Genomic DNA, 26,400 nt, shown 5'->3' on the forward strand with positions numbered 1-26,400 from the left:
ACTCACCAGGTAAGGGGAACGCTGAGCTGCCTGAGGCTCCACTGGGTGTCTGACAATACTGATATTCCTGTCTTTTGTTGTATAGCAATTTACAGTGGCATTTCAATGGAACCTCACAACCCTGTATGGTAAGTAGAAAAATCATCACTTCCATTTTAGAGATGAGAAAACAGGGTCAGCAACTGGAAGAGACTGGTGACCTAGCTAGTCACAGTTGATGAGACATAAATATGGACCTTCTTGGCTGAAAGCCATTGCAGTTTTCCCCTGTACCACTGCTGCAGTCACTGTAGCCTTGGCAGGGAGCGATGTCTGGACTCCAGGGCAGCCAGGATTTGGAGGAGGTGTGACACTTTTCCTCCCATCCTTGCAAACCCACACAGGGAAACTGAGAGCTAGAGAGAAGCTGGCAGACCCCATGCTCAGACTTGGCAATTCCTCTTTTTTGCACCTTCTTTCTGAGCACGTCCTCCACACCCTAAACCTAAGCACCTTATGACCTTAGGCCATCCTGGGACTGCCAGAAAAAAAGGTTTTGATGAAATAAATTACAGTGAACCCTCGACAGAGCAACAGCTCAAAATAATGATGCATCAGTGGCAGGATTTAAGGAAAGAGTAAGAGATTATTTGGAGTAAGCACTCCAGGACCCCTCAAACTGTACTCCCATATCACATGTCGGTGTAAAGTGAGCCCTTGGAGTCAGAGAGATCCGAGAGCAAATTCCAGGACCGTCACTAACTAGCTGTGTCCTTAGATAGGTCACCTAACCTCTCTAGGCCTAGCCTTTCCCTATCAGTAAAAGAGGAATAATAACCAGCACTACCCCCACACCCCCATGCTTATGTCTCAGAGATACTCACATGAAATAGGATGCCAGAAGACCCTGTGTTGGTCTTAAAGGGCAAGGAATCGTACTAAGCTAAGTAAACAGGTATTACTGAGTCTATGTAGTGTCCCGTCTCAAAACATAACTGCATCTTAACCAGGGCCTTTGGAAACTCAAATCCAAAGGATTAAAGACATCTGGGCAAAAATATTCCCCGTCGTGGCTAAAAGGAGCAAAACTTAGGGACTCCTCCCTACCCTGCTATTTTTACCTTAAAGAAAGTTTATTTCATGCAGATAGTTGCAAGACGAAGGAAAGAAGAGTAAGTAAGTAGTTATGTATTGAGCATTAGAATAGCCCAGGACTATTGTAAACACTTGGCATCAATCAGCTCATCCAATGTGCTAGAGCCTTTCACACCCAATCCTGCATTTAACCTTCAAATGACCCTGCAAAACAGGCAGCACAATCACCATCCCACAGGTGAGGAAATAGATCTTTTAAGACATTCTGGGCACAAATATGAGATCTGGGGGAGAGTAAAAGGGGCAGCTTGGGCTGTGAAGGGGGAGGGGGTGGGACCAGAGGGCTCCACTGAGGCCTGGCATCTGGGATGGATTAGAATTGATCTCAACACAACAGGGGCCACCCCAGCAGAGCAAGGGCTCTGAGTACACCGGGCTTACAAGGCTTGAAAGAAACTCCCTCTGAGAGGTCAGTTGGCCACAGCTGACCCTGCCTCTTCCCCCAGGCCACCCTCTGAGCTGTGGGCACACAGACTGATTTGCCTACTCCACCCCCCTTCAGCCTAACTTTGGAAAAACTCATTCACATTGAGGTGAATTAGGTGGCAGAGTGCACTTCAAAAGAGATGTTATAAGAACAAGGCTTAACTCAGAGCATGAGCAGCTCACAGGAATTTCTGGCAGCCTGGGGGAGTGGGTCCTCCGCCACACTCAGGCCCCCTCCAACCCCGCTCTGGCCATGCTCTGTGTCTGAGGCCTTTGGAGCTTCAGGGTCAGACATGTGAACTCAGCGCATTGTCCCTGTGCTACAATCCCAGGGCAACACCTCCTGAAACCACTAATGCCATTCCTCCCAGGCCTGCACATAAACAAGGCCACAGGGGACTCTCTCTACATGCCCGCTCCTTCCTTCCTCCCTCCCTCCGGTGGGGCTGATGGGAGTCCCCAGCCCTTTCCGCTTCAAATAAAATGATACACGAAAACATGCAATGCTCTCTGGCTGTAAGAGAAACACTACATAATTTTAGAGAATGCTAAGAGTTCATGTCTTCACTGACATTTTTTCCATATGAAACAGCCCATTTCTGGCCGGGCGCGGTGGCTCAAGCCTGTAATCCCAGCACTTTGGGAGGCCGAGGTGGGCGGATCACGAGGTCAGGAGATCGAGACCATCCTGGTTAACACGGTGAAACCCCGTCTCTACTAAAAGTACAAAAAAAAATTAGCCGGGCGTGTTGGCGGGCGCCTGTAGTCCCAGCTACTCGGGAGGCTGAGGCAGGAGAAAGGCGTGAACCCGGGAGGCGGAGCTTGCAGTGAGCCGAGATCACGCCACTGCACTCCAGCCTGGGGGACAGAGCAAGACTCCGTCTCAAAAAAAAAAAAAAAAAAAAAAAAAGAAACAGCCCATTTCGTAATTGTTCAAAATAAAGTTGGCTCTGCTCTCTCCTACTCAGGTAGTGGGAAGTACCACCTCAGACAGGATAGGGGGACCACTCCTCATCTCTTGGGGTTCTGTAGTCCAGAATATTCAGGGAAGACTGCCAGGACTCAGTTCTTTTCAGGCCTGCAGAGTGAAGAGAAGCCAACAACTCTGAAGGCGGCAGGAGCCAGCTCCCACTGCAACTCCAAGCCTGCCCACCAGTCCAGTCCTCTCTGGCACCCACACTCTCCTCACCTGCAATGCCTATTCCCTCAAGGTCCGTGGGGGCTTGGGACTTCCCACGAAGTCATGGTTCACTTGGCTCTCCCCTCCCTGAGCCCCTCCATGCTGCCTCCTCTCCTCCACCTCCATGCTACATCCAGTGTATCCCCTCCCCTTCACCAGCCTCCCGCTTCCTCTGTACTGGCCTTTGGAGCTCAGAGGCGTGTTGTGATACGATTCAGCAGGTCCCAGGCCCTAGATCCACAGCCGCCCCTGTGGGCTGTTCCTGGGGCCCTCCATGGCTCCAGATGACCAGCTGCTTGCTTCACTCTTCTAAAAGAAAAAACAAAAACCCTCTTGATTTTTTACATCTTGCTAATTATTATTTTTTCATGGTACTTGGAGAATGCAGAATATCAGAAAATTATAATTATCCAAAAACATCCTTCAGTTATCCAGTTGCAAGAATGACAGCATTTCAATGCTGAAAAATGTCAAGGATCATCTCTAGGGTAGTTTCCTCACTTTGCAGAAGATAAAACAGAACCAGAGACAAAGAGGTACAGGGAGCAGGCCAAGGTCACAAACAGTTCCAGGTGGAATGAGAACTAGAACCCAGAGCTTTCTCCTCTGCAAAATTGCTCGACAAGAAAAAACAGACAAACAAAAAATTGGCGAGGCGCGGTGGCTCACGCCTTTAATCCCAGCACTTTGGGAGGCTGAGGCAGGCAGATCACTTAAGGTCAGGAGTTTGAGACCAGCCTAGCCAACATGGCGAAACCTTGTCTCTACTGAAAATACAGACATTAGACAGGGGTGATGGCACACGTCTGTAGTTCCAGCTACTCAGGAGGCTGAGGCAGGGGAATCGCTTGAACCTGGGAGGAGGGGGTTGCAGTGAGCCAAGATGATGCCACTGCACTACAGCCTGGGGAAGAGAGTGAGACTGTCTCAAAAAATAAAAATAAAAATAAAAATTAGCCCAGCATGGTAGTGAGTTTGTAGTCCCAGCTACTTGGGAGGCGGAGGCAGGAGAATCTCTTGAACCCAGGAGGCAGAGGTTGCAGTGAGCCAAGATTACACCACTGCACTCCAGCCTGGGTGACAGAGTGAGACTCCATCTCAAAAAAAAAAAAAAAAAAAAGGCCAGGCATGGTGGCTCATGCCTGTAATCCCAACACTTTGGGAAGCCGAGGGGGGTGGATCACCTGAGGTCAGGAGTTCGAGACCAGCCTGGCTAACATGGTGAAACCCCGTCTCTACTAAAAATACAAAAATTAGCCTGGTATGGTGGTTGAGGCAGGAGAATTGCTTGAACCCAGAAGGCAGACATTGCAGTGAGCTGAGATTGCACCACTGCACTCCAGCCTGGGTGACAGAGCGAGACTCCATCTCAAAAAAAACAAACAACAAAAAAAATCTACCTCTGGTTCAAAGTAACACATGCTCATGTAGCCAGAAATGTTGAACCAATAACTAGGTCTATCTCGTGCTAGTTTCCACAATAAGGCATTTATGAAACCACCAGCCCTACCTGTTCTAAAGAAATGAATAAAAATGTGGATGCTAATTGAAGATTAGCATAATCTTCCATCCATGTTAATGTGCTTTTTGGTTATTTGCAATTCTCTTTTGTAAATCTGAGGTAAACATCATTGTCCAAATTAGCTCTTTTCACTCAATAAAGGCCATATTAGCATTCTGAGGTTTGCGTTTGCCTACTGCTTATTTAGTAAGGTCAGATGAGAAGCTAGTCAAATGACTTCCATTTCACTGAAGAGGGGTAGCGAGTGGGAAGAACTCAAGCCTCCAAAGGCCGAACTCCCTGGCGGTGGCTCCCCGGGTCCCTCCCCTCTCTCAGTACTGAGCCACAGCACTGCTGGGAGCAGCAACTACCACCACAGTGGCCTTCCGTGAAGGGCTGGCCCAGATGGGTGACACTGACTCATGTGGTTGCAAGATCCTCTGCCTGGATCTCGGTCCCCGTCCTCTCAGCGCTGCCGCCGTTATCATCAATGACAGACAGCTCCAGTGTCACCTTCTCCCTTGCCCCCCACTGAAGCGGCCATCATCTCCCAGGCACTTTCTATGCCACACTTTCATAGCACTTCTCGGCATCCAGAGGGCTCTTTCATGTCTGCCTGGCTCCCCTGCTGGAACCGAGCTCCATGACCATAGCAACCCTGCCCACTCACGCACCCCTGAAGCCCGGGTGCTGACACCACAGGTGTTCAATATTTGTTAACGGAATGGAAGTAGGAAGGAAAGTCTGAGCTGGTCAGGGCTTCTGGAGTAAGTCTAACAAGGAAAGTGGAGGCTGCACTTGTGGTCTCAAATCTTTTCCAAACTCTACTGCGTAAAAAAAAAAAAAAAAAAAAAAAGTCTTTGAAACCAGACTCGCATCCAAATCCCAACTACTTTAACCAGTGGCAGGATCATTGGAGCAGATGGTTTAACCTCCCAGAGCCTGTCTGCTAAACTGCAAAATGGGGGAAATGACACCATTTAGGTTAAGCGCCTGGCTCTTTCTAAATGTTGGCTCAAACGGTGGTGACCCTTCCCAGACTTCCACCACTACTGGAAGTTTGGGTCCCAAAGCAGACACCCTCATCCCCTTGGCTCCGAATGCAGGGAGCTAGTCCCGAGAAGCCGAGGGGAAGCAGAAAACCCGCCCTGGCCCACCCTCCCCACGAACCCCCGCCGCAACCCCTGCCGGTCCCTTCCGGCCCACAGTGGGTGGCCCCAGGCCTCGCTAGGGTCACGTCTCTCGGATCCCCGCGCAGGGAAGGGTCCAACCAGCGACTCGCAACCTTTTCGGGGTCCCGAGTCGAACACCCGTGGGGACCCCATGGGCACCATGGCCCCTCGCTCCAAAAATGCTTTCGCGTCGCGCAGACGCGGCTCGGTAGTTTCGGGGATCGGAGCTGCCTCACGCCGGCACAGCGTTAGAGTAAGAGCCCGCGTCTGATCCCTCCGCACCTCCCCGGCCCCCGCGGAAAGACGCGCAGGCAAAACGCACCACGTGATGGAGCGTGACCGTCCGCCGGGCGCGCGCCAAGGTCAGGCAGGAAGAGGGCCTATTTCCCATGATTCCTTCATATTTGCATATACGATGCAAGACTGTTAGAGAGAAAATTAGAATTAATTTGGCTGTAAACACAAAGATATTAGTACAAAATATTGATGTAGAAAGTAGTAGTTTCTTGGGTAGTTTGCAATTTTAAAATTATGTTTTAAAATGGACTATCATATGCTTGCCGTAGGTTTAAAGTATTTCGATTTCTTGACTTTATATACCTTCTGGAAACGGAGAAATGTCGTGCTCGCTTCGGCAGCACATATACTAAAATTGGAACGATACAGAGAAGATTAGCATGGCCCCTGCGCAAGGATGACACGCAAATTCGTGAAGCGTTCCATATTTTTGCATCAGGTGGTTTTTCTGTTTTTTTTTTTTTTTTTACACCACGTTTATACGCCGGTGCACGGTTTACCACTGAAAACACCTTTCATCTACAGGTTATATGTTTTGTTTAACACAAATAAAATGTAGTAGTCCTAGGAGACGGAATAGAAGGAGGTGGGGCCTAGGCAGATTCATCTCTGCGGTGCATTTTGCATCTGGCCCTCGGGCCCCAGTTTGCGATCTTTCCCATCTTGCCTCTGCTTCCCTCTGCACAATCCTGAGTATTGCAATACCTTACACTTAAGGAAATTTCGTCTTGCCAAAGTTGATCCATTTCAGCTCCGAAACATAACAGGAACTAGTGCAACAATAAACGTACGTATGAGGAACTTGCAATAAGAGTGACTGAATCCTTTGAATCAAAAAAAAAAAGTCACCACTTAATGAGTATCTACCATATGTCAAAGGCTTCACCAATATTTCATTGAAATATTCCAGACCAAATAAATAAATAATAAAAGAAAAGAAAAAAGAAAAGGGGGAGGGGGCAGAAAAATAAAACAATGTTTAAAAAATTCCTGACAGCCCCACCCTGTGGGTTTTACTGTTTTACTGTCATCATTTTACACCAATCACTGAGAGGTAAAGCCTGATAAGACTTACAGAGGCACTGACCCTGAAAAGATCGGGACCCAGGCCTCAGGTAATTGAGTTGCAAAAACACAGTCCTAAGCGGTAAGATAAAGAGGAAACAAAGTCCAGCCACGTTCAGATTTCCTTCGTTGACTTAGTCAATGTGTTCTGAAATATCTTTCCAACAGAAAAATGGCAAATCTGCTTTGCTAGTGCTTGAGCATGCACATAGGCCCTGCGGCCACTGGGACCTCAGTCGATCTGCCCCGAGCGGCCGCACAGCTCCCAGCCTCCAGGCGCGCCGCAGGAGGACGGTCAGGCTCGAGGCCCCGGAGCCATCCAGAGACAGCGGCGGGTACTCTACCAGTGGGCGCTGGGAGCTGCCGGGCAGCATTCCATTCAGGACTCATTCCTTTTCTCTTCAGTGGAGGTGAAATGATCCTTTCCAGGTAACAGCCGAGAATAGGGGACTGCGGGACATCTCCGCCTCTTCCTTGGCTCTGGGCCTTCGATGTAAGGCGTTAGAGGACAATCTTTGTTGGCTGGATTTCTGTTCTTCCCCTAGAGATATCTGGTTCTTTGGAGGCCACTTGGGCAATTGGGTGAGTAGTTTTAAATGTCTCCCTTGGGATGCCAAATAAGAAAACGACCAATGTCGGTGTGGCTCCCTCTCCTTCAGCACAGACAACCCATCAGACTGGAATATTATTAGTCTACATATGTGGAAGGGGGTGTTATGGGGAGTAAAATAGAATCCTAGAGTGAAGGACTTGGCCCAAAAAGGACCGTTCAGATTGTTCTAAAGAAACTGGCCAGGCGCGGTGGCTGACGCCCGTAATCCCAGTACTTTGGGAGGCTGAGGTGGGAAGATACGGAGGTCAGGGGTTCGAGACCAGCCTGGCCAACAAGGTGAAGCCCTGTCTCTACTTGAAAAAAAAAAAAAGAAAGAAAGAAAATATTAGAACAGAAATTAGGAAAGACACAGGCAGTTCCTAGTCCCAGAAAATCCAGAGACCTGGCTGACTTCCTTTCCTCCTGCTGAGGGAACTTGGGCAAGTCTTCGCCTCTTTGGACACATAGAGTCAACGCATTGGCGTTGCAGGATGCCCCTCCAACCTCTGTGCTTGTAGATTCTTATGAATGTGTCTCCAGAAAGCTCAATAGTCCAGGCTTGAAAAAGCACTGGTTTGTCCTGGTTTGTCCTCCTTTCTGGGCCCACTGTCTGGGCCCGTAGAGGAGAGGAGGGTGACGGACTGGGGTCCATTTTGGGACTCGAAAAGCATTCCTGGCTTGAGTCTCAGGAAAGTGAACTCAGACAGAGTTGTAATCTTAGCAAACACACCAATACGATAGCACTTCTTGTATGCCAGGAGCTGTTCTCAGTGCTTTACATATATTAACAGAAAACAGTTCTATGAAATAGGTACTGTTAATCTCCCTATGTTATAGAAGAGGAAGCTGAGGCACAGAGAGATTCAACAACTTGCCCAATGTCACTCATCAATGACAGGGCAGCATTGAGACCTCAGTAAATCTGGCTCCAGAGTTTGTGCTCTTAGCCACACATCTGAGGATGGAGAGAGGAGATAAGGCTGTTTAGAATTCATGGGAAGAGCATGCAGATCCAGTTCTGCTTTTGTTGGTGTTCTGAATTCAAGGCAGGAGTCACATGTTTGCAACGGATCAAGGCTTTAGAGCAGGGTAGCTAGGAATGGGTGGACCTGTGTGCCAGTGACCTGGAAAAGTATGACGGAGTGAAGGAGTACCCTCTTTAGGACACAGCTGGAACAGGAACAAAGTTTTCCTTTTCTAGGTTCACAATCACTTACCTGATACCTGCTCCCAAAACTAATTCTATTGATGAAGGATCTTCTTTCTGAGCAGTAAACCTGTGTTTAATTAACCTTATGCAAATGAGCTTAATTGCTTATCAGTGGCTGTTGTCCAGAAGCACCTAGGGATTCCTTCCCTCAGACATTTTCAGCACCTAGATGAGCTGCAAAGTTGGAAGCCATTCATCTAGACATGTGTTGTGTGCCTGTGGAGCCCTGGGCCCTGTGTTGAAGATTGCAAGGAAGAGCAAGGTGTGACCCCTGCTGTGGACTTACTTTCAGTCTTAGGGCAACAGACACTTACAACCAAGAATAACAAAGGGAGGTGAGGGCCCTGCTAGCCTCATGAACCGAGTGCCACTAGAACACAGAGTCACCTGTGTTCCAGGAGTTGAGGGGTCTTCTAAGTGGTGCTTTTGCACACAGGTTGCCCTGATTTACAGAGGAAATGGAGATGGGAAGGGACTTACTGCTTTCTCCCGTGGAGGTGAAAAATGAAGCCACTTGATGCTGTCTCCAACGGCGGCTCCAACTTTGCTCAGTCTCTCACTCTGGATTTGCCAGAACAGGTGGGGATAGAGATTATCTTCCCACTGCGGATCCCAAGAGGGGTCCCGGCTTCCGTGCACTCTTGTCCCTTACCCCAGACCTGGGACTCCAGAGCCAGACCTCCTGTAGGCACCACTGGGGACCAGGCCAAACCAAACACTCCAGGAGAACAGCCAGCAGGATATTCTGTGCTCAACTGCCTCCTCCAACTTCCAGGCCCCACTATTTGTCCCTGGGAGCCCAGGCACCCTAGTCTGGGCCTTCGGGCGTTGGCTGTAATGCCTAAAATCTGTCGCAAGGTGGCAACATTGTGGCGAGAAATAGACTTTTTTTAAATTCTGGGTTTTTTTCCAAAGCATATTTTCCCTATTAATGTTTCATTTAACTTAATTAGAATCTGGTAAACTAATTAAAGTAGCTACGAGCCCCGCAATCAGCAATAATTCGTATAATTATTGATAATTACATCCATACCAATCGTTTGGTTATTAACATTTTGGGGGGAACAAACCACTTCTGAAGGGACGCGAAGCCCGGGAGGGTTTTTGCGACTGAGCTTTCCGGGTCGGATCCGCCTACGACTCCAGTCCGCAGAGATTCCTGCCCAGATGGGGCGTCCCTTCCGCAGGGCCCCAGCTGCCTAGGAGCTTTTCCACTTCGGGGGGAGTTGGGAAGGAAGAGTGGGAAGGAGCATTTGCCAGGCTCCTCTGTCGGGCCGCAGCCACGGAACTTCCTGCCTGGGTGGTAACGGTTATGCCCATTTTACAGAGAAGAAAAGTGCGGCTTCCAAAGGTGCAATCCGCCGTGGGGAAAGGCGCCGGCAAACTCCCACACCCGCGCTGTCCCGCCCCGTCGCAGTTCCGCGGGCCCTGGCGCGCCCTGGGGACTCCAGTCTATTCCTCTCTGGACCTCAGTTTCGCCACGGGTCCAGCAGAAAGCGGATCTGGTGGGTCCCATGCATATGAAACGTTCCCGCTCCCTAGAGGGGCCCTGCCCGGAGATGGCCTGTCCGGAGGCGATGCTTCGCCATGGGCCGGCGCCCTCTCCATTGTTATCTGCTTTGTGTCCGCTCTGGTCTTAGCCGTCGGAACATCCTGGGACTCCAAGGCTCCGACCCCCAGCGCAAAGGACTCTAGGGACTGGCTTCCTGGCTGTACCGCGCAGCGGGACTCCCCGTCTGCACAGCTTCGGGGAGGCCCAGAGTGTGCCCCTACTCGCCAGCTCCGTCCAAGGCCCACCAAGACAACCCGCCACGAAACTTCCCGGCCCTCGCAGCCCAGGGCTCCCGGTCCCGAGCTGCTGGCCGGTGGCGTGGGGCCTGCCGCCCGCCTTCTGCGAGCCGCATGGACGGAGGCCTGCATGTTATTTCATAGAGGCCGAAACGGAGACCCAGGAAAGATAAAAGAAGGGCTCAACCCGGGACCCCCACTAGCCAGCCGAGGGCGAGAAATGGAAGCCAAGGCTGAATGATTCCCAGTGCCGTGCGCTCTCTCCCACTACATCCACACTCTCCTCCCCGCAAAAAGAGTGTTCTGCAGTTTGCAGCGTCGTCTGTAGCCCAAGCAGGAGGTGCCCTGTGGAAACTGAGGCCGCTGGGAGGCCTTGCCAACCGCGACCCGGACGTCTGACGCCCCAGCCGAGGCCTGGCGAGTCCTTAGCCCCTCTCAGCCCAAAATGGACCGAACAGAAAATGCGGACCGGGCTCCCTCCTTTCGGGTAGCGGCGGGGCAGACGGGAGGCCGTCTGTGACCGAGCTCTCCAAGTCCCGCCGTCTTCCTTTCCAAGCCTACCCGGCGGAGACCCACCTTACGCCCTGCGACCTCCGCCCCGCCGCAGCGCTCCCAGGCCAGGCCGGCGGTGCCCGCGCCATCTAAAGGGATAATTCTGGTGAACCTGGGATTCCCGGCAGGGCGCCCTGTCTGTGAGCGCCCCGGAGGTAACTTCCCCGGTGTGGCAGGCGTGGAAATGGGCATGGATGAACCCTCAGCCCCTTCGAGCGCTTGAGGAAAGAACCCGGGACCGCTGCGCTAAGGACAGTGACGTAATGCCCCTCTCCTCCATCCCGGGCCCAAGGGAGGGTCCTAAACGCGGAGAGGCAGTGCCCTGTGGGGGAAAACTGAGTGTGTCTGGAGGGGACAGTGGAGAGGTTGAGTGCTCGCTGCTGCCCACCTGAGCAGGCCCGATTCTGACCCTGGGAGCCCCAGAACCCGCAGGGCGGCTCCTACCCCCACCTGTTGCAGTGTTCCGCCCGCCCCGCTCCGCCGGTGCACTCCCACCTCCGTAGCCCCAGAAGTGACATCTTTTATTATTATTATTATTATTATTATTATTAAAAACGAAAGTCACGGGTACAGGGTGGTCTCCCCAAACAGGCTCCAGGTGGTTGCCATCTCGTGAGTCAGTCGTCGCCCTTTTAAAGTGCTGTTACATCAAGAGGTTACAACAAAAAATAAAGCAAAATCCAAAGGGGAATGCAAAACGGGACTGGAAGTGGGTCCGGGAGAAGGAAGCAAAAATAACTTACAGCATAAATAAATTAAAGTGAACCTAATACTGAACGGAGAGACTCACAGTACATTTATATCCATTGCACATAGCCACTTTGTCATTAGGAACAGGAGTTTCAGAAGTGGACGGGACGGGGAGTGCGGGGCAGGCGCCAGCGAAGTTGCTACATTGTATTCACAATCGGGTTCAAGGCTATACAATGGGAGGGGGCGCTCTCCCCTCCCGCCCCCCATCTGTCCAGTTAACCCCTTGAGGTCCGATGCCCTAGAGTTCAAACGGGGTAGGGGGATTTGAGACGCGAGGCGGTATTTACACTTGGAAACCAAGCCGGGGCCCTGGACAGGGACGCCCGGGAGGGGGCGGGCAAGGCCGGGGAGCCCGGGAGGAAGGCGGGCGGACGGGCGGCTGTATTTACATCGGTCGGGTCCGAATGGCTTGTTCCTCGCTCAGGGCCGCCGCGGCAGCGGGTATTTACAAGGAGCAGCATGGCTTGAGGGCGCAGGGGTGCGGCCAGGCCGGCCGGCCCTAGGGCAACAGCGGGGGCTTGAAGGAGCAGTTGCCAGTGCAGTGGCGGGGCGTCAGCATCTTGCAGGAGAAGTGGTGCAGGGCGTCGTGGGCTTCTGGGGAGAGAGTCGCGAGGGTCACTCTGGGCGCCTCTCCTGGCTCACCTCACCGCGCAGTCCACCCTTTCCCTTCCCCAACCCTTTGGGGTCAGGGAATCTCAACCGAGCGGATCAGGAGGAGGCAGGAGGGTAGGACAAAGGCTGGTGATTCAGAACCACTGCTCTGGTTCAGTAGCCCCATTTTACAGAAGAGGAAACTGAGGCACAGTAAGAGAGGAGTCAACCTGCTCAAAGCCAGAATTGGTACTAGAAGGCAGATTTTTCTGATGCCCAAAGCCCAAGGGTCTCTTTCTTTTTACCCCACCATCCTAGAATAATCTTCCCGTTAAAATCAGTTCCCACTTTTCTCCCTCGCAGATTCTGATCCACGTGGATCGTGGCCTTCCTCACTAGTTCCACTATTCATTCATTCACTCGACAGCACGGCCGGCACCCAGCACCCCTCCTATCTTTGTTTCCCGGCTTCCGCACCTTTCAATTTCTGCTGGATGGCGTAGCGCGCCTTCCGCTCCTGGTCGAGTTCGTTACACAGGGTATCTGGAAGACAAGGGGAGCGGCCAGTGAGGAAACGCAGACCACCCTCCGAAAGGCCTGGGTCACAGCCCGGGCTTCCTCCTTTCCCCAGGGCGCAGCTCCGCGCAGAAACAACTCCAGGGATGGGGGAGGGGGTACCGGAGCTCCTAACTGCAGACTGGCGGAGGAAGGAAATGGCCTGGGATGGCGCTTAAAGGCAGACGGATCTAACTAAAATTAAAGCAAACTTAGGCATTACTTCCCAGGTAATTTTACGCCTCGATTTTTAATTTAGAAACCATGGAAATTGCCGCGATAAGAAGTTCAATCACTCCATGTAATGATGCCTGCAAGCCGTTTGCTGGGCTCGCTTGCCATTCTGAGGCTAATCAGAGTATACAAAGGATATTAAATAAAAAAAATAATTGTTAAATTACCTTCAATTTAAATCCAAATGACTGAGCCAACATTGCGGCTCCTGCCAGACGAGAGGCAGTTACGGCCCATGCACGCGCTCACCTGACTCCCATCTTACCTCTGACAATTTGCAGCTGTTGCACCATTTCTTCTCGATAAGCCAATTCCCTCTTCATTTGATCCTGAAAATTATCTGTGCAAATTGATTAAGTGAGAGCTGTTGTTACGCACAGCCCCCTCCCCCGGCTCCACTTTCTCACTCCCTGCCCCCCCTTTCACCCCTACCCCCAACTCCCACCCAGCCATTCGCCTGCAGCCCTGGAAAACGACAGTTTCTTGGCTCCTGCAGGACGCCTAGTACCAGTTGCCTGGCACCTGTCTTTCGGAGTAGGTCGGGGCACCCTGGTGGAAGGCTCGGTGATGAGGTGGGGTGAGGCAGGATGGCAGTGGGTACCTTTGAGACTCTGAAATTCCCGTTCCAGCTTCTTGCGGAGCTCCATTTGTTCCAGGAGCAGTTTTTGCAATTCGTCTGTGAAAGGGGAAAAGTGGGAGGTAAAGTGGGAGGTAAAGTGGGAGGTAAAGCAGGGTTACTTGGAGCTCAGGAGACCTAGAAAGCACCCAGGTTCTGCCTTGGCCAACAACCCTGAGAGGAGAGTTGAGAAGGATGACCAGTAGGTGGAGGCCCTCCACTCTCTGGCTTTACCAACTGCATTCAAAGGATTTGGGTGAAGAAACTGGGCTGTGGGGTAGGATGCCCAGGAGAACAAATTCAGGACGGTGGAATCTAGGCTCTGGCTCCAAGAACTATGCAGCTGGGCAACTGCTTTAAGTTGTTCCTAACTCCCTAACCTAAGAGGCTGGCCCACGGAAACTTGATTTCCCACTTCAAGTGACAGACCCCGCCCCCCTGACCTCCCCCCCACCGCCGCCCTTTCAATATAAATCAGGGAGGCCTTGGTCAGAGCCTTGGACACCTTTCCCAGAAAAATACACACACAACAGTTTGCCCACAATTTCAGGAGGTCTGAAGACTGCCAAATCCACGCTAAGAACCCTCACTATAAAGCACCAATGATTTTGAAGGTAATGGCATTTCCTGTAAATCTGTAACTAGGAAGAATGGAAGACCACCAATGCTTGTCTTCCTCCTGCCACAAATTCCCAAGACCATCTATGGGCTAGCTGAGGGGCAGGGAGCTTGGTGTAGAGGCCTCTGTTAGTGCCCTCAGAACCAACTCCAGAGGGATAGATGTGGCACCTGCCCTGACCATGAGGTCATTGGTATCTGGGCCCTCTCCCAGGAGAGGCTCCTCTGAAATGCAAGAATGGAAGGTAGAAGGGCAAAGTGGGGCTAGAGACTCCCCTACTCTGCACCCCAAGCCATAGTCTCCTCCTTACAGGCTGAGCAGTAACACAGGGATCCCCATTCTGCAAACAAGCTCCATCCACACTGCATTTAGGGTAAGGTGGAGGTGGTTATACCTCAATTCCAGGAGAAAGAAAAACACCTCTCACATTCCTAAAATAATTGCTTCCCTGCAATCCTGCATTGAAGTCCTGTTTTCCATTGAGTTTAGCAGATCCAGACTGTCCTGTCTGATTGTCCATGGGCATCAAAAATTCCGATCATCGTTACTCATTTCTCTTTCTGGCAAGGCTATTCAGATAGACCCGGGCCTTGGGAACCCAAACTTCTAATAAACTTCTGGGGGTTTGTTTTACTCCCATGCTGTACCCACACATACATACCTCTGCGCCAGGGTAATGTGTCCAGAGGATCATACTTTCCACCCAAAGAAAGGAAAACTGGTGTCCCCAAGGCCTTGGTGAGTGTCTTTTCCACACTCACCCCCTACAGGGATAACACCCCTCTACAGGAATGACCCATCACTCTCAAGCACAGTGTACACCTTTTTCACAAATTTAGCCTCACCTCTGGCCAGGTTCTCGATATCTTTCTCCACCAGCTGAGTTCCTGTGACATCCAAGGTAAGCCCATCTTCGCCTGGGATACAAGGGCAGGTAAGAGGGGTTCTGTCCTGGGAAAGCCCTTGAGAGGGGAGGGGTGAGCTTCCCAGGAACCACATCGAGTCAGGGACCTACCCTAGACCTTCTGCCTTTAGAAGAGACAGTTACAGGCATCCGGTACTACCCACCTTCTAGGACATCACAGTAGAGAGTAGGAGAGTGACCCCTGGAGGAGACGGCCCAGGGAAGATGGGCCATCTAAGGACAGGAAGTGCCCTTTGACCTATTTTATGTGGGTGAGGACGTCCCTCCATTTCCTTTTAGTACATCCTCTGCCCTTACCTGAAAAAACCTCAAACCCACCAAGGAGGCAGCAATTCGGAAAAGCTGGCCTGCACCCTGCTCGGGTTAAATATTTATCTGCTCGCCGAAGAAGAAGACTGGCAGCCGCTTACACTTGATTAAAAGCCTTTCTCGCAAGCCTCTGGGAACCTGGGCGACCTGGGTCCCAGCTCCCGGGTGCGGTGGGGAGCGATGGGTTCAACGGCTGGCTCACCTCTGTCTGCATTTGCAGGACTTGGCTGGGAGATACTCCTTTGGTCTGGATAGGATTTCCTCGTTTCCAAATCATCGGCGGGCGAGTGATTGTCTTCCTTGTCTAGCTCTTGAAGGCAATAAACCGAGTTTCAAGGAGAAGCAAAGAAACCGTGACCCTGATATTGCCGGAGCTGCCGCGGTCGCGGCGCCCGAGCCCTAATTAAAAGCGTCGTGGCCGCCTCTGGTTCCCGGCTGTGAGCCCAGGCGCGCGCCCTGAGGCTTTGGGCCGGGCACCCCCCACCCCCGAGCGTGGTCTGCTCATCTCCGGGCTTCAGCCCCCCGCCCCAGCCCCTTGGAAAAGAGCAAGACGAGCAGCTGAGCCCACCAGGGACGAGCGACCTACATCGCGCGCAGATACTGGGGCACCGCAAGCGCGCGTGGCCGCCGGGTCTGTCCGCGCGACTCCTGCCGAGAACGCGGCCCAGGCTGCGACCTTCGGGGTGGGTGGGGGGACATCGTCCGGGGTTCGGCTGCCTCGACCTGCCCGAATTTCCGCGGCCCCCAACCCCTCCTCTGTGAGGAACCTGGTAAGGCGCGCAAGTGCAGGGCGGCCCCCACCACCCCGCGTTGGGCCTCAGCTACCCTGGCGCTTCTGGGGTACCCAAGCGCGCGGCCATGCGCCCCCATCCTCCGCCCGGATCCGGCCTAGCCAAAGGGGACCCCGCGGCCAAACACACTTGCTGAATAAATGAGAGGACTTGAAGGCCGTGTCGGGCGTGATTTTGTTAAGGGTTTAACGCCGTGTCTGGGTGTACTGAAGCATGTGTGTGCGTGTGGTGGAGAGGGCGTGTTGTCATTGTTGTTTTTAAGTAACTAAAGATTGGAAGTTGTTGGGAGTACTAGCTTAGCTTCCTTGTTTTCATTATTTTTCTTTCCCTCTCCCTCTTTCTCTGCGTCTCTCTCCTTGTCTTTCTTCGCAGGCCTTCCTTGACCCCGGCTCTGTGTCTGCGGTCCCCCCATTACAGTGGCCAGCGGCCGCGACAGGCGTTACCGTGGGCCTCGGGGGTGCAGAGGTAGGAGGCCGCGGGCCCCAGCGCCACCGCCGCGCTCTTCACGTGCTCATCCCTCTCGGGCGCGTACACCTGCGGCGGCCGAGAAATGACAGGCGATTAGGGGGTCGCCCTGCGGCGGCCCGAAGACGCCCAGCCCTACGCCGCGGCCAAGAGGGAAAGCCGAGGGAGTGGCAGAGGTTGGTGCGCCCGCTGGACTTGAGCGGGCACAGTGACGCACGCAGCGCACCCGTGCCCCCTTGTAGATTCAGGGTAATTATTAGCGCCCGCGGGAAAATTACTCCAAATACAAAGCGGCTCCCAAGCCGAGGGCCGTTCAAAGTGTCCTCCACCCTCTGCACCCGCCTCCTTTTAGGCATTTTCCCTCCCGCCGGTGCCCCGTCCCCGGCATAAATGACTCCTTTCGCATCCGGTTAATGATTCCTGTTTTAATGAACCGAATGTACAGGTATGCGCACTCACTTTCAAAATGGCCAAAGACTCCAGCCTGGCTGCATCCTGCCCCTCAAGCCCCGGCCCTGCCAACTTGAGAGCCCCCCTCCCGCTCCGCACGCGGTCCCGAGACAGCATCCCAGCAACGAACCCTGTGGTTCCCAAGGCGGGAGTGCGAAGAGACTCGGAAAACTGCGAGTTGGGGTGGTGGGAGATTCCGGGGACCCGGTACTGCTGGGGCCGGACTCAGATAGAGGCCACACTGTCCTCTCTTCTCCTCTTCCTTGGGACTCTGATGCCCACCCAGGCGAGCGCTTTTCTCTGGCTCTGGGTTCCTTTCTTACCTCCTCTTTCTTTCTCCACACCCCTTTTCTGTCTCTGTGTCTGGCAGTCTCTGCCGGTCTCCTCCCCATTTCCATCAACAAAAACAAAGCACACAAGTTCCCCAGTCCTCCCCCCGCCCCCAGCTTCCCTTCCCTTCGAAACCCTCACTGGAGGGTGCGGGTGGGCCCAGTTTCGCAGCGCGCCCGAGGCTGGGCCTGCGGAGAGTGGCCGGGGCCTGCTGCTCCCACGCCTGCGCGGAACAAAATTCCCGTTCTCCGCCCGGCCCCGCAGCCCTGCCTCGCACAGGGTAAGTGGGAAGGCGCCACCGGCGGGGCGGGCGCGGGGCTCACCTTGGCCGGCGCGGGGCCTCCTAGGGGCCCGCAAGGCTCTCGCAGCTCGTAGCCGCCGCCGCTTGGGGGGCTCCTCTCAGGTCTCCGCACCAAGTCGTCGGCCGCCAAGTCCCCAAATGCGGGCTGGCCAGCTGGGGGTGGCCCGAGGCGGCGCCGGGGGCGGGGGCTGCCGCCGTCTGGAGAGTCTGCGGGACCGTCCGCTCCAGAGGAGGTGGCGGAAGGGGCTCCAGTGGGCTGTTCACCGTCTGGGCCACCCCCTGCGCTGGGTGCTCTGGGCTCGGTCTCCTCCTGGGCACCCTCGTCGTCTGGGAAGCGGTTGGATTCCACGTCCACCTCGGGCTCGTCCGCGGTGTCCACGTCGGGCGAGGCGGAATGGTAGCTGGAGCTGCCCTCGCTCAGAAAGTCCGGGCTCACGTAGCCGCCGTTCCCAGCGCCGGGTCCCGGCCCCCGAGCAGGCCCCGCGCCATACGCCTCCCGGGCGCTCCCGTAGAGCTTAGCGATGCTCTCGGTGTCCTTGACCACCGGCCGGAAGGCCGACACGTAGGAGCCTTTGCGTGCGGGCGGCGGGGGCGGCGGGGGCAGCGGGGCCAGGGGCGGTGGCAGCGCCTCGTCCGCGCCGTCTTCGTCCAGGGGCCCGCGGGACAGAGCGCTCGGGCAGCGCTCCTCCGCGCCGAGGCCACCCTCTTTGGCTGGCTCGGCACCGTCCAGGGGCTCTGGGGCACCGCTGCCAGCAGCTGCCGCCGCCGCGGCCGCTGCCGCCGCCACGGCTGCCGCCACGGCCTTGGCTTGGCTCTGAGCAGCGGGGTAGGAAGGTACCGGGAGGCTGCCTGCTGCTGGCCAGAACATGGGAAACGTCGGGTACACAGTGGCGGCGGCGGCCGCTGCAGCTACTGCCGCTGCGTCCTTGGCTGCCCCGGAGGGTTGATGCCCCCAGAACATGGCGCCGCCGCCCGGGCCCGCCCCTGCCCCCGGGGGCAAGTGACTGGCTCCCGGGCCCCCCGCACCTCCGCCAGTTCCCGCGCCTCCGCCGCCGCTCCCAGTGCCAGGACCGCCCTTTGGCTCTCCCGCGCCTAAAACCGGGTCGTCCTTTTTGGGGCATAGGCCGAAGGCCGTAGGGAAGCCGTAAGGATGGGGGAAAAGTGGTGGGGGCAGCTTTTGCAGGAGCCCAAAGCCTTTGCTGGGCACCGGGATCACCGGGTAGCTTCGTACGCCGGCGCCGCCACCGGGCCCTCCTGGGCCCGCCGGGCCACTAGCTCCAGTCACCAGGCCAAGTCCGCGCTGCGGGTGGGGTGGAGGTGGCCCCGGAGGCCCGGCAGCTTCATCTTCGCCACAGCGCAGGCTTTTGTGGGGCGGCGGGCCTGGGGCCATCTCCGCACCGCACCCTGGGCCACCGCCGCCAGCACCAGCCTTCCCCTGCCCACCCGACCCGCCATTAGCACCGCCTCCGCCGCCTCCTTGTAGGGAGAAGGTCCGCTTGCGCGTGCCGCCGTTAAACATGGCCTTGACGTCCTCCCAAGCATGGCTCAGTTCGTCTGTGGCCGACTTGTCACTGAGTTTGAGGTGACGACGCCAGGAGTTGAAGTTGGCGGCATCGGGCTGCGTGTACTTGGCGTCGGGTGTGCGGTGCGAGTGGAAGATGAACTTGTTGGGCGAGAAGTACATGCTGCAGTAGCCGCACTTGATGCACTTGGCACGAGAGCTGTTGTAACGCGCAGGGATGAAGCTGCCACGCGAGCCCCACGCGCACTCGTGCACCACATCGAAGGCGAAGTTCTCGGGCAGCTTGGGTGGTTTGTGCTCGCCCAGGAACGACTTGCACAGGCGTTCGGCCTCTCGCTTGGTGATCATGCCGCAGCGGCGCGAAGAGATGGGCATGGCCCCGGCACGACGCAGAATCTCCAGCTGTACCGGCGTGCACTGCACGCACGTGATGCCCAGGGCCACGCGGCGGTTGTGGATCTCATTATAGCTGTAGTTCTTGAGGAGGGTGTTGGAGATCTGCGCCAGGCATAGGCGCTCCTGGCCGTCGATGACCAGCGACACAATGGGCACCCCGTACAGCGACGTCTCGCCCACCTGGTTGGGTTTGAGAGCGCTGGAGCCCGAGTACGGCTGCAGCTCCTGCTTGGAGTTGGGCGAGGAACTGCCCTCGCGCCCCGGCCCCAGCTGAGTGGTGAGAGCCTCCATGCCGCCGCTCCTGCGAAATAGAGAAAGCAGAGAGCAGATGAGCCATTTTCAGCGCCGCCGCCAAGGCTCGGGCCCGCCCAGGAGGGCGCGCCGAGTTGGGCGCGCGGGGGGATACTTGGCAGTGGGGAGTCCAAACTCATTCACCCCCTGGACAGGCGTCTTTTGTTATTCAGACCCATTTTGGCGCCGTTAACAACAGCCCCCGGGGCTTGGGGGAGGAGAAGGGGTAAAGGAGACCTCAGGAATGCCCGGGCTGCAGGGAACCCAATCCCGTTTTCGGATTGGGAAGGAAGTGAAACCCAGATACGCAGAGTGACTTGCCCAAGGCCACACAGCAAAGCCATTGCCAAATCCAGGCTTTTTCAGCGCCCAGATCCGTGCGCCTTCGGCAACCCTCGCAGCCGGTGCTGCCGGCCCGGGTCCTGAAGCCCGGACTTCGGGGACCGGCCGCCCCTCTGCTCAGTCGCGCATGCACGCGGGCGGGCGGGGGCAGTGCGAGGAGGGCTGGGGAGGGGGGGAGGGGCGGTCACTGCCCATCTCCAGACAGCAGGGGGTAGAGGGGGGTGGAGAGAAGGGGGAGGGAATCGGGTCTGCCAGGGAAGGAGAGAGGCGGAGGCTACCGCTGTTCGCGGTGCTGAATCCGACCCTCTCCAAAGCGTTCGGTGCGCGTCCGGACCTAGCGCGGCCCCCCCCCGCACCCAGCTCGGTGCCAAGCCAGCTTCAGGGGACAGCACTGCCAGTTTCCACAAACCCGAGCTTCTCCTGTCACGCCTGGCGCCCGCGTTCGTTGAGCAGAAAGATTTCGGCTGGATATATAAAGCGTTTTCTTTCCAGCTATTAGTGAGACCAGGATCCTGCAGTTCTAACCACATTTTCTGCATTTTTAGCTGTATTCCAGACCAAAGCTGGTTTCCACCGAGGTCAACGCGTGGGACAGAGAGGTTCTCAAGGAACTTTGTTGGGATCCACTTCTTAGCTTCCAGTCGCCCACTCCCTGAGCTTTCCTCCTTCAGATATGCGTTTCCCACTCGGGCCAACTGCAGGATTCGGGGCTCTGGGCTTCCTCTTTGAGGGGCATCACCTCTCTGAGTATCCTTCATGCCTCGCTGTCCCGGCTTATATGGGCTGGAAGGAATCTCGGCCATCTTCGTAGCCACTGCAAGGCTCCAGGCACAAAAGTTGCTGCTGGTCCTGCACTTTGCTTTCTGGCTGAGGCAGGGAGGGAGCTGTGCAGGCAGACCTCAGCAGCGGGGGCACTTGGGGACTGATGTTTGGGGCCCTCTAGGTCGCCTGACCCAGCCACAGGTCCTCAGACAAGCCAGGCTTCCATCCGGCCCAAGGCTGCAGGCGCTCCTGCGGCCAGGGCAGCCCAATCCTGAGGGCTCCTCCCCTGCAGTCGGCCCTGAAGGTAACTCCATTTTCAGAGGGGCAGCTCTAGACAGACAGGGGATCCCAGTTCAAAAGCCTTCAGCAAGGAAACTGGAATCTTCTGTTTATCTGTCTCTCTCCCTTCTTCTCTATTTGTCTAGGAGACCCTCATTTGTCGATCTTATCTGTCCCTGAGCTGTCTCTGCCAGCTCGCTCCTCTTTCTCTCATCTGTTTTGTACCTTCTTCAAGTAGCAAGCTATTTATGTATTATCTCTCTGTTTCATCTTTATCTCCGAGGATCGAACTAAAATAAGTTGACCCTCATTTCGCGTTGAAGTCCTTTATATCACTGTAGGAGGCAAAAACACTGTCCTAACTCCCCGGCTGACAAGCCTCGCGCCCTCCTGGAGGTGGCTGGAGGGCGCGCAGCGCTGGGAAATGACAGCTTCTCGGTTTCTCGAAATCGGCAACTGTGCCTGGCCCGCATACAGTGAAGACAGCGCCCGAGCCGACAGCGTACCCCAGCTGAGGGTCCTGGGTCCCTGCGCGGTTTTCCCTGAGTCAGAGGAGGGGGGTCCGGGCCCGGAGTCAGAAGAAGGGGGTCCCTAGGAAAGGAACCGAATTTCGGGGGCCAAAGCGGAAAGCACAGGCGAAGGGCCATATGCAGCGACAAGGAGCAGCAGCCAGAGCAGCTTGGGGAACCCTCGTCGGCTCCCGAAGCTAGATGAACGAGCTTGGGGAGGGCAGCGAAGCGGGAGACTGGCAGTGGTGGGAGCGAGGCAGTGGTGTCTTTAGGTATAATCATAAAAACAACAGCCACAGGAGCCCAAATCAGAACTAAACGAAAAAAAAGCTGCAGGGGCAGAGCGCGGGGGCGGCGGGCTACCGGACGTGGGTACTCACAGTGCGGCGGCGGCTGGAGCCGGGCGAGCGGTGAGCGGAGGTGCGCGACGGGAGGAGCGGCGGGCGGGAGTCCGGGATCCGCCGGGCTCTCCGGGTGACGGCGCGGCCCCTCCCCGCGCGCGCGCACAGCCGCGCTCCCTGGTTCTCCGCGCTCCCACCAGCGGCCCCTCCCGCTCTCAGCGGGCGCGGGGCGCCGGGGCCCCGGGCGCGGAGATGCGAACCCTGAGCCGCTGACCCCGAGGCCGGGGACTGGCCGGAAGAAGAGGCCGAAGCCTGGAGCGCATGGCGCGGCGGCGGGGACGGCGCGGTCACAGCCCGAGTGGCGGGGCAGGCGCGCCTGACAGCTGCGAGCCGGGGCGCCACACCCACCGCCCGCGCAGTCGCTAGCGCCCTCCCCGGGTCCGCCCGCCCGCGGGCCACGCGTGGCGCCCGCCGCCTCCTCGCAGCCCCAAGGCCTGCACGCCCCAGGTAAGCGGCGGCACACCTGCGTCCAGCGCCCTGCACCTGCGTCTCGCTCTAGCTGGAGAGGCCAGGAGGGAGGAAAGGCCCTGGGGCCAAAAAGTTTGTCCCCAAGAACGAAATGGGGAGGGCCCAGTGCTCCCGGCCAAGGAGCCAGTTTTGGTCTGTGCCAGAACCGGGTGATGGGGCTAAGGGGGACACAAGAGGAACGGGCGCAGGAAGGAGTACTTCACTTTCCGGCCGCAGGCGAGGGCCAGGGTGGTGGAGCCTAGAGTGGCCCTGGGGAACCAGTAGGGTCACCCAGAAACCGGGACAGGGACCTGGGTGCGGGGCAACGAGGATGACACCCGGGAAGGAGCAGATCTGCCTCTCCCATGCTCCTGACTTCGGTGGGAGGTATCAAGAGAGCTCTAACCTGAGGAGGGGCGTTCTCCTGTTTCCGTCCCTGAGCAGGGGACTTGGGAACTAGGTTTGGGGAGCCCTCAGCCTTGAATGCCTCCCCTCGCCGTCACCAACAGGCCCAGGGCAGGAGGCAATTCATCGTTGGGAGTAATCTGAGGTTAACTACTCTCTCAATGCTGCTAAGCCAGTTTCCCCATGGGGGAGGCCCAGTCCCCTGATGCTACAGACGCCCCTGGGTACCTCCTCTCTCTCCTCAAAGCTCCGTTTCTCTCCACCCCTCTCCTGTCTCAGTCGGTCTCTCCGTCTTCACCATTCTTTCCCCAACGCCCCATTGGGTCCCCTTCTCTTCCTCTCTCAATCTGTCTCTACTTCTTCGTTTGAGTTACCAGTCGCACCCCGCCCCTCTTTGCCCGCACCCAGGCGCCCCGTCGGCCGCTTCCACCACCTCCCTCCCTGCCCCCTGGCATTAAGTGTCCTTAATGGACACGTTAATTAAACTGTAATTAATCATACTGTCCGGCCCAAATTTGAACAATTACCCTAATCAAACAGAAGTTAATAATGGCAGGGATGGCCTGGGGCGCGGCGGACCGCCTGGGCAGGGGGCGCAGCGGCCACGGCGACTACCGGCGATGGCAGCAGCGACGAACGCAGCCTGTCCTTGGAACCCGGGAGGCGCCATAAATCTTCCGCGGGTAGCGGCGCGGGGTCGCCCTCGCCCCCCTCGCCCCCCTCGCCTCGTTTTTCCTCGGGCTACCGAGTATGGTCCCCTTTCCCTCCTGTGTTCCAACTCCTCTGGGGCGTGTCTCCCCTTTTCCTCCCCTTCTCCCCTCTCTTCCTTTCCCTCCTGGCTCGCAGAGACCCTGGGAAGGGGCTCTGGAAGCGCGAACCGATCGCTCAGGCCTGGTGCAGGGACTGAGGAGAGGGCAGGACCAGCCCACAGACTCCTTTGCCTTCTTCCCGGCTACCCTGGCTGACGTAGAGTACCGTTCTCCTAGGCCCCGAAAACCTCTCCCAAGTTTGTGGGCTCTGTCTCCTCTGAGGGTCTCTTTTAGATCGGCTTCTTGCCCTCTTCCCCCTCCTCAGTTCCGGTCTTTCTGTCTCGGATCTCCCTGCCTTTCCCTTTTCTCCCAGAGGAGTCCTGGAACCCGCTCAGCCCCTTTCTTTCTGCCTCTGGCCCCTCCATTCGGGTGTCTTTCCCAGGGTGTACCTCTGTCCCGCTCCAGCTCCCCGCTGTCTTTCCTCCCACACCTTCCCTCGGGAGAACACAGGAACCTATTTTCCTTCCCAGTCCGAGAGCTGCCCCCAAGTCCCCGCCAGCTCATTCCCCCTCCCTCGGCCCAGGCTCCCCCACCCCATAATTACAATCTCGTTCGGTAATTATTCTTAGCCTCCTAATGATTTTTTAAAAGGCGTCTCAGAATTCGGCATGGTGGTGACAACGATCCTGGAGCCAGGACGCCTCCAGGGTGCTGGGGGGTTGGAGGAAAGAGAGGATGGGCTGGGTCCCCCTGAGCAGGGCCTGCCTGTCCTGCCTCTGTTGTACAGCGAGGGCCAAAGACGCCTCCGTTTCCAGCATCCCAGCCGCTGGGGGCCCCCGGGACCTCTTAGACAAAGGGTACCGCCCCGCACCAGGAGGTGTGCAGAGTCGACTCTGCGTCCCCGTTCAGCACCAAGCTACGGACAGCTCCCCGCGCTCTGGCCAGTGCCAGGAGACCCACCCAGCTCCTGTCCCTGGTCTGAACTGGAGAAAGGCGCGTGGACAGAGGCTGGGGAAGCCCCGCTGCTCAGGGCTGGGCACTGGGGAGCAGGTCGTGGGGGTAGGAGCTGGGGCTCTACTATGGGCCCGCGTCCGGCGGGTTAATATCACCGTGGACGGCACTTTACCGATTGCAGAGCCGATTCTCACAAGCGCCCTGGGAATCGATAGGAACCACTTATTCCCATTTTACAGGCAGGAAACTGAGGACCCGGCAGTGGAAGCCAACCCCTGCCCTTCTCCCCAGCCAAGGCCCTCAGCCCACAAGGGACGCAGGCTGATCTCCTGGACTCAAAAAGTGGTGCTTGGCACGCTGCAGAGAGGGCCTAGCTTGAAGAAGGGACGGTAAGGAGGGCGCAGCGCTGCGTTTCAGTATCGCCCTCATTAGACGATGTAGAGGAGGAAGGGCTGGCACAGCCGGGGCACTTGCTCAGGTTCAGGCAGGCAGTGAGTGGCAGAGCTGGGACCGCAAACCAGGCTCCGAAGGGATGGGCGGGACCCCTCTTTCTCAGTGGGGGCTCTGGGTCCTGCGGCCCTGTCCAGAGCTGGCAGGCGTCGCTGCCCTTGGCCTTCCTGACCCCCATTATTGAAGATTCTCTCTCTTTTATCCGCTGCCCTGTGGCACGAAGGGTCGGAGAGCCGGACTCCGGATGCGAGCTGCGCCTTGCGCGCTTCTCCTCCCACTGGCCGGGCCCGCGCTGCCTCCGTGCCCCTGGTGTGGTGTCCATTTGGGCTCCGGCTTGGGCTGGGGCTGCGCGGACGCGCCTCCTCCTCAAGCACATATCTTTTACTAGTTGAATTAACGGCAGTTTTCGTCAGTTAATTAGGTTTAATTTACATAATTAGTACAGTATAAAGAGGATTGGGGATAATCACGGGGTACGTAGCGCTTACTGTGTAAACACGTATTCTGAATTAAAAATCAGATGTAATTAAGGCGCGCAGGCCCTGTTTAGGCAGGGTTTTAATTGTAATGAATTTCTAATTAACACTCAATGATTGCCAAATGCAAAGGGCTGTAAAATTTTCTTGTAGTTTTGCTAATTTATTGTTTACTTAATATCTGGATATTAATCCGACGGCCACATAGGGCAGAGCCCGGCGCGGCGGCGGCCCTGGCCCAAGCAAGTGAAGGAGGCTGGGCGGGGCCTGCCGGGCCCCAACCCGAGACCAAAAGTGAGGAGAAGGGGCCTCGGAGCCGGTGAGAAGGTGCTCAGAGCTCCGGGCCCACCTCATTCCTGTTGAGGACCAGAGACTGAGGCTGGAGAGGGCCCGGACTTGGCGGGAGGCCGCACCCTCTGGGTTACCGCTGCCTGGACCAGGCTTTTTGGGATCATAGGTGAGACCAGCACTCCTCACGGCAGGGGACTCCCTGTTCTCGGGAACATCAAACGGAGGGAGAACAATTGCGGTCCTGGTGGGTCCAGACCCGGTTCCGCTGCT

At 56.2% G+C, this 26,400-nt stretch overlaps 1 protein-coding gene, 1 long non-coding RNA gene and 1 other non-coding gene across 4 annotated transcripts; 2 read left to right on the forward strand and 1 right to left on the reverse strand.

The window, feature by feature from the left end:
• Positions 1-6,035: 6,035 nt before the first annotated feature.
• Positions 6,036-6,142, forward strand: LOC116482850 (U6 spliceosomal RNA). The gene has a single exon (XR_004252098.1). It is a non-coding gene; the product is annotated as a U6 spliceosomal RNA (small nuclear RNA).
• Positions 6,143-7,187: 1,045 nt separating this feature from the next.
• Positions 7,188-11,694, forward strand: LOC116482347 (uncharacterized). Its single transcript, XR_004251845.1, has 3 exons — positions 7,188-7,357; positions 8,569-8,912; positions 10,218-11,694. It is a non-coding gene; the product is annotated as an uncharacterized LOC116482347 (long non-coding RNA).
• Position 11,695: 1 nt separating this feature from the next.
• Positions 11,696-20,893, reverse strand: SKOR1 (SKI family transcriptional corepressor 1). 2 transcript variants are annotated; one of them, XM_032175732.2, is made up of 9 exons: positions 20,817-20,893; positions 17,879-20,075; positions 16,754-16,844; positions 15,722-15,829; positions 15,131-15,202; positions 13,652-13,726; positions 13,316-13,390; positions 12,739-12,804; positions 11,696-12,264 (listed from the first exon to the last, which is right to left on the reverse strand). In XM_032175732.2, the coding sequence occupies exons 2-9, from the start codon at positions 20,063-20,065 to the stop codon at positions 12,170-12,172; spliced, it is 2,769 nt and encodes a 922-aa protein (XP_032031623.1). In that variant the 5' UTR covers positions 20,066-20,075; positions 20,817-20,893; the 3' UTR covers positions 11,696-12,169. The 2 variants fall into 2 exon arrangements, with proteins under 2 accessions (XP_032031623.1, XP_058283153.1); XM_058427170.1 differs by lacking the exon at positions 20,817-20,893 and adding an exon at positions 20,303-20,409.
• Between the last annotated feature and the right edge of the window lie 5,507 nt (positions 20,894-26,400).

The sequence above is a fragment of the Hylobates moloch genome, unplaced genomic scaffold (genome assembly GCF_009828535.3).
Source record: "Hylobates moloch isolate HMO894 unplaced genomic scaffold, HMol_V3 SCAFFOLD_14, whole genome shotgun sequence".
NCBI lineage: Eukaryota > Metazoa > Chordata > Mammalia > Primates > Hylobatidae > Hylobates > Hylobates moloch.

What these genes read in the sequence shown, in the direction of transcription:
- SKOR1 (XM_058427170.1), bottom strand. Translation starts at nt 20,409, where the DNA reads ATGGCTTTGCTGTGTGGCCTTGGGCAAGTCACTCTGCGTATCTGGGTT. An exon ending in GAGGCCCCGCGCCGGCCAAG is followed by an intron (nt 16,845 to 17,878) that starts GTGAGCCCCGCG and finishes CGGCCGCCGCAG; the next exon opens with GTGTACGCGCCCGAGAGGGA. An exon ending in CTGCACCCCCGAGGCCCACG is followed by an intron (nt 15,830 to 16,753) that starts GTAACGCCTGTC and finishes ATTGCCTTCAAG; the next exon opens with AGCTAGACAAGGAAGACAAT.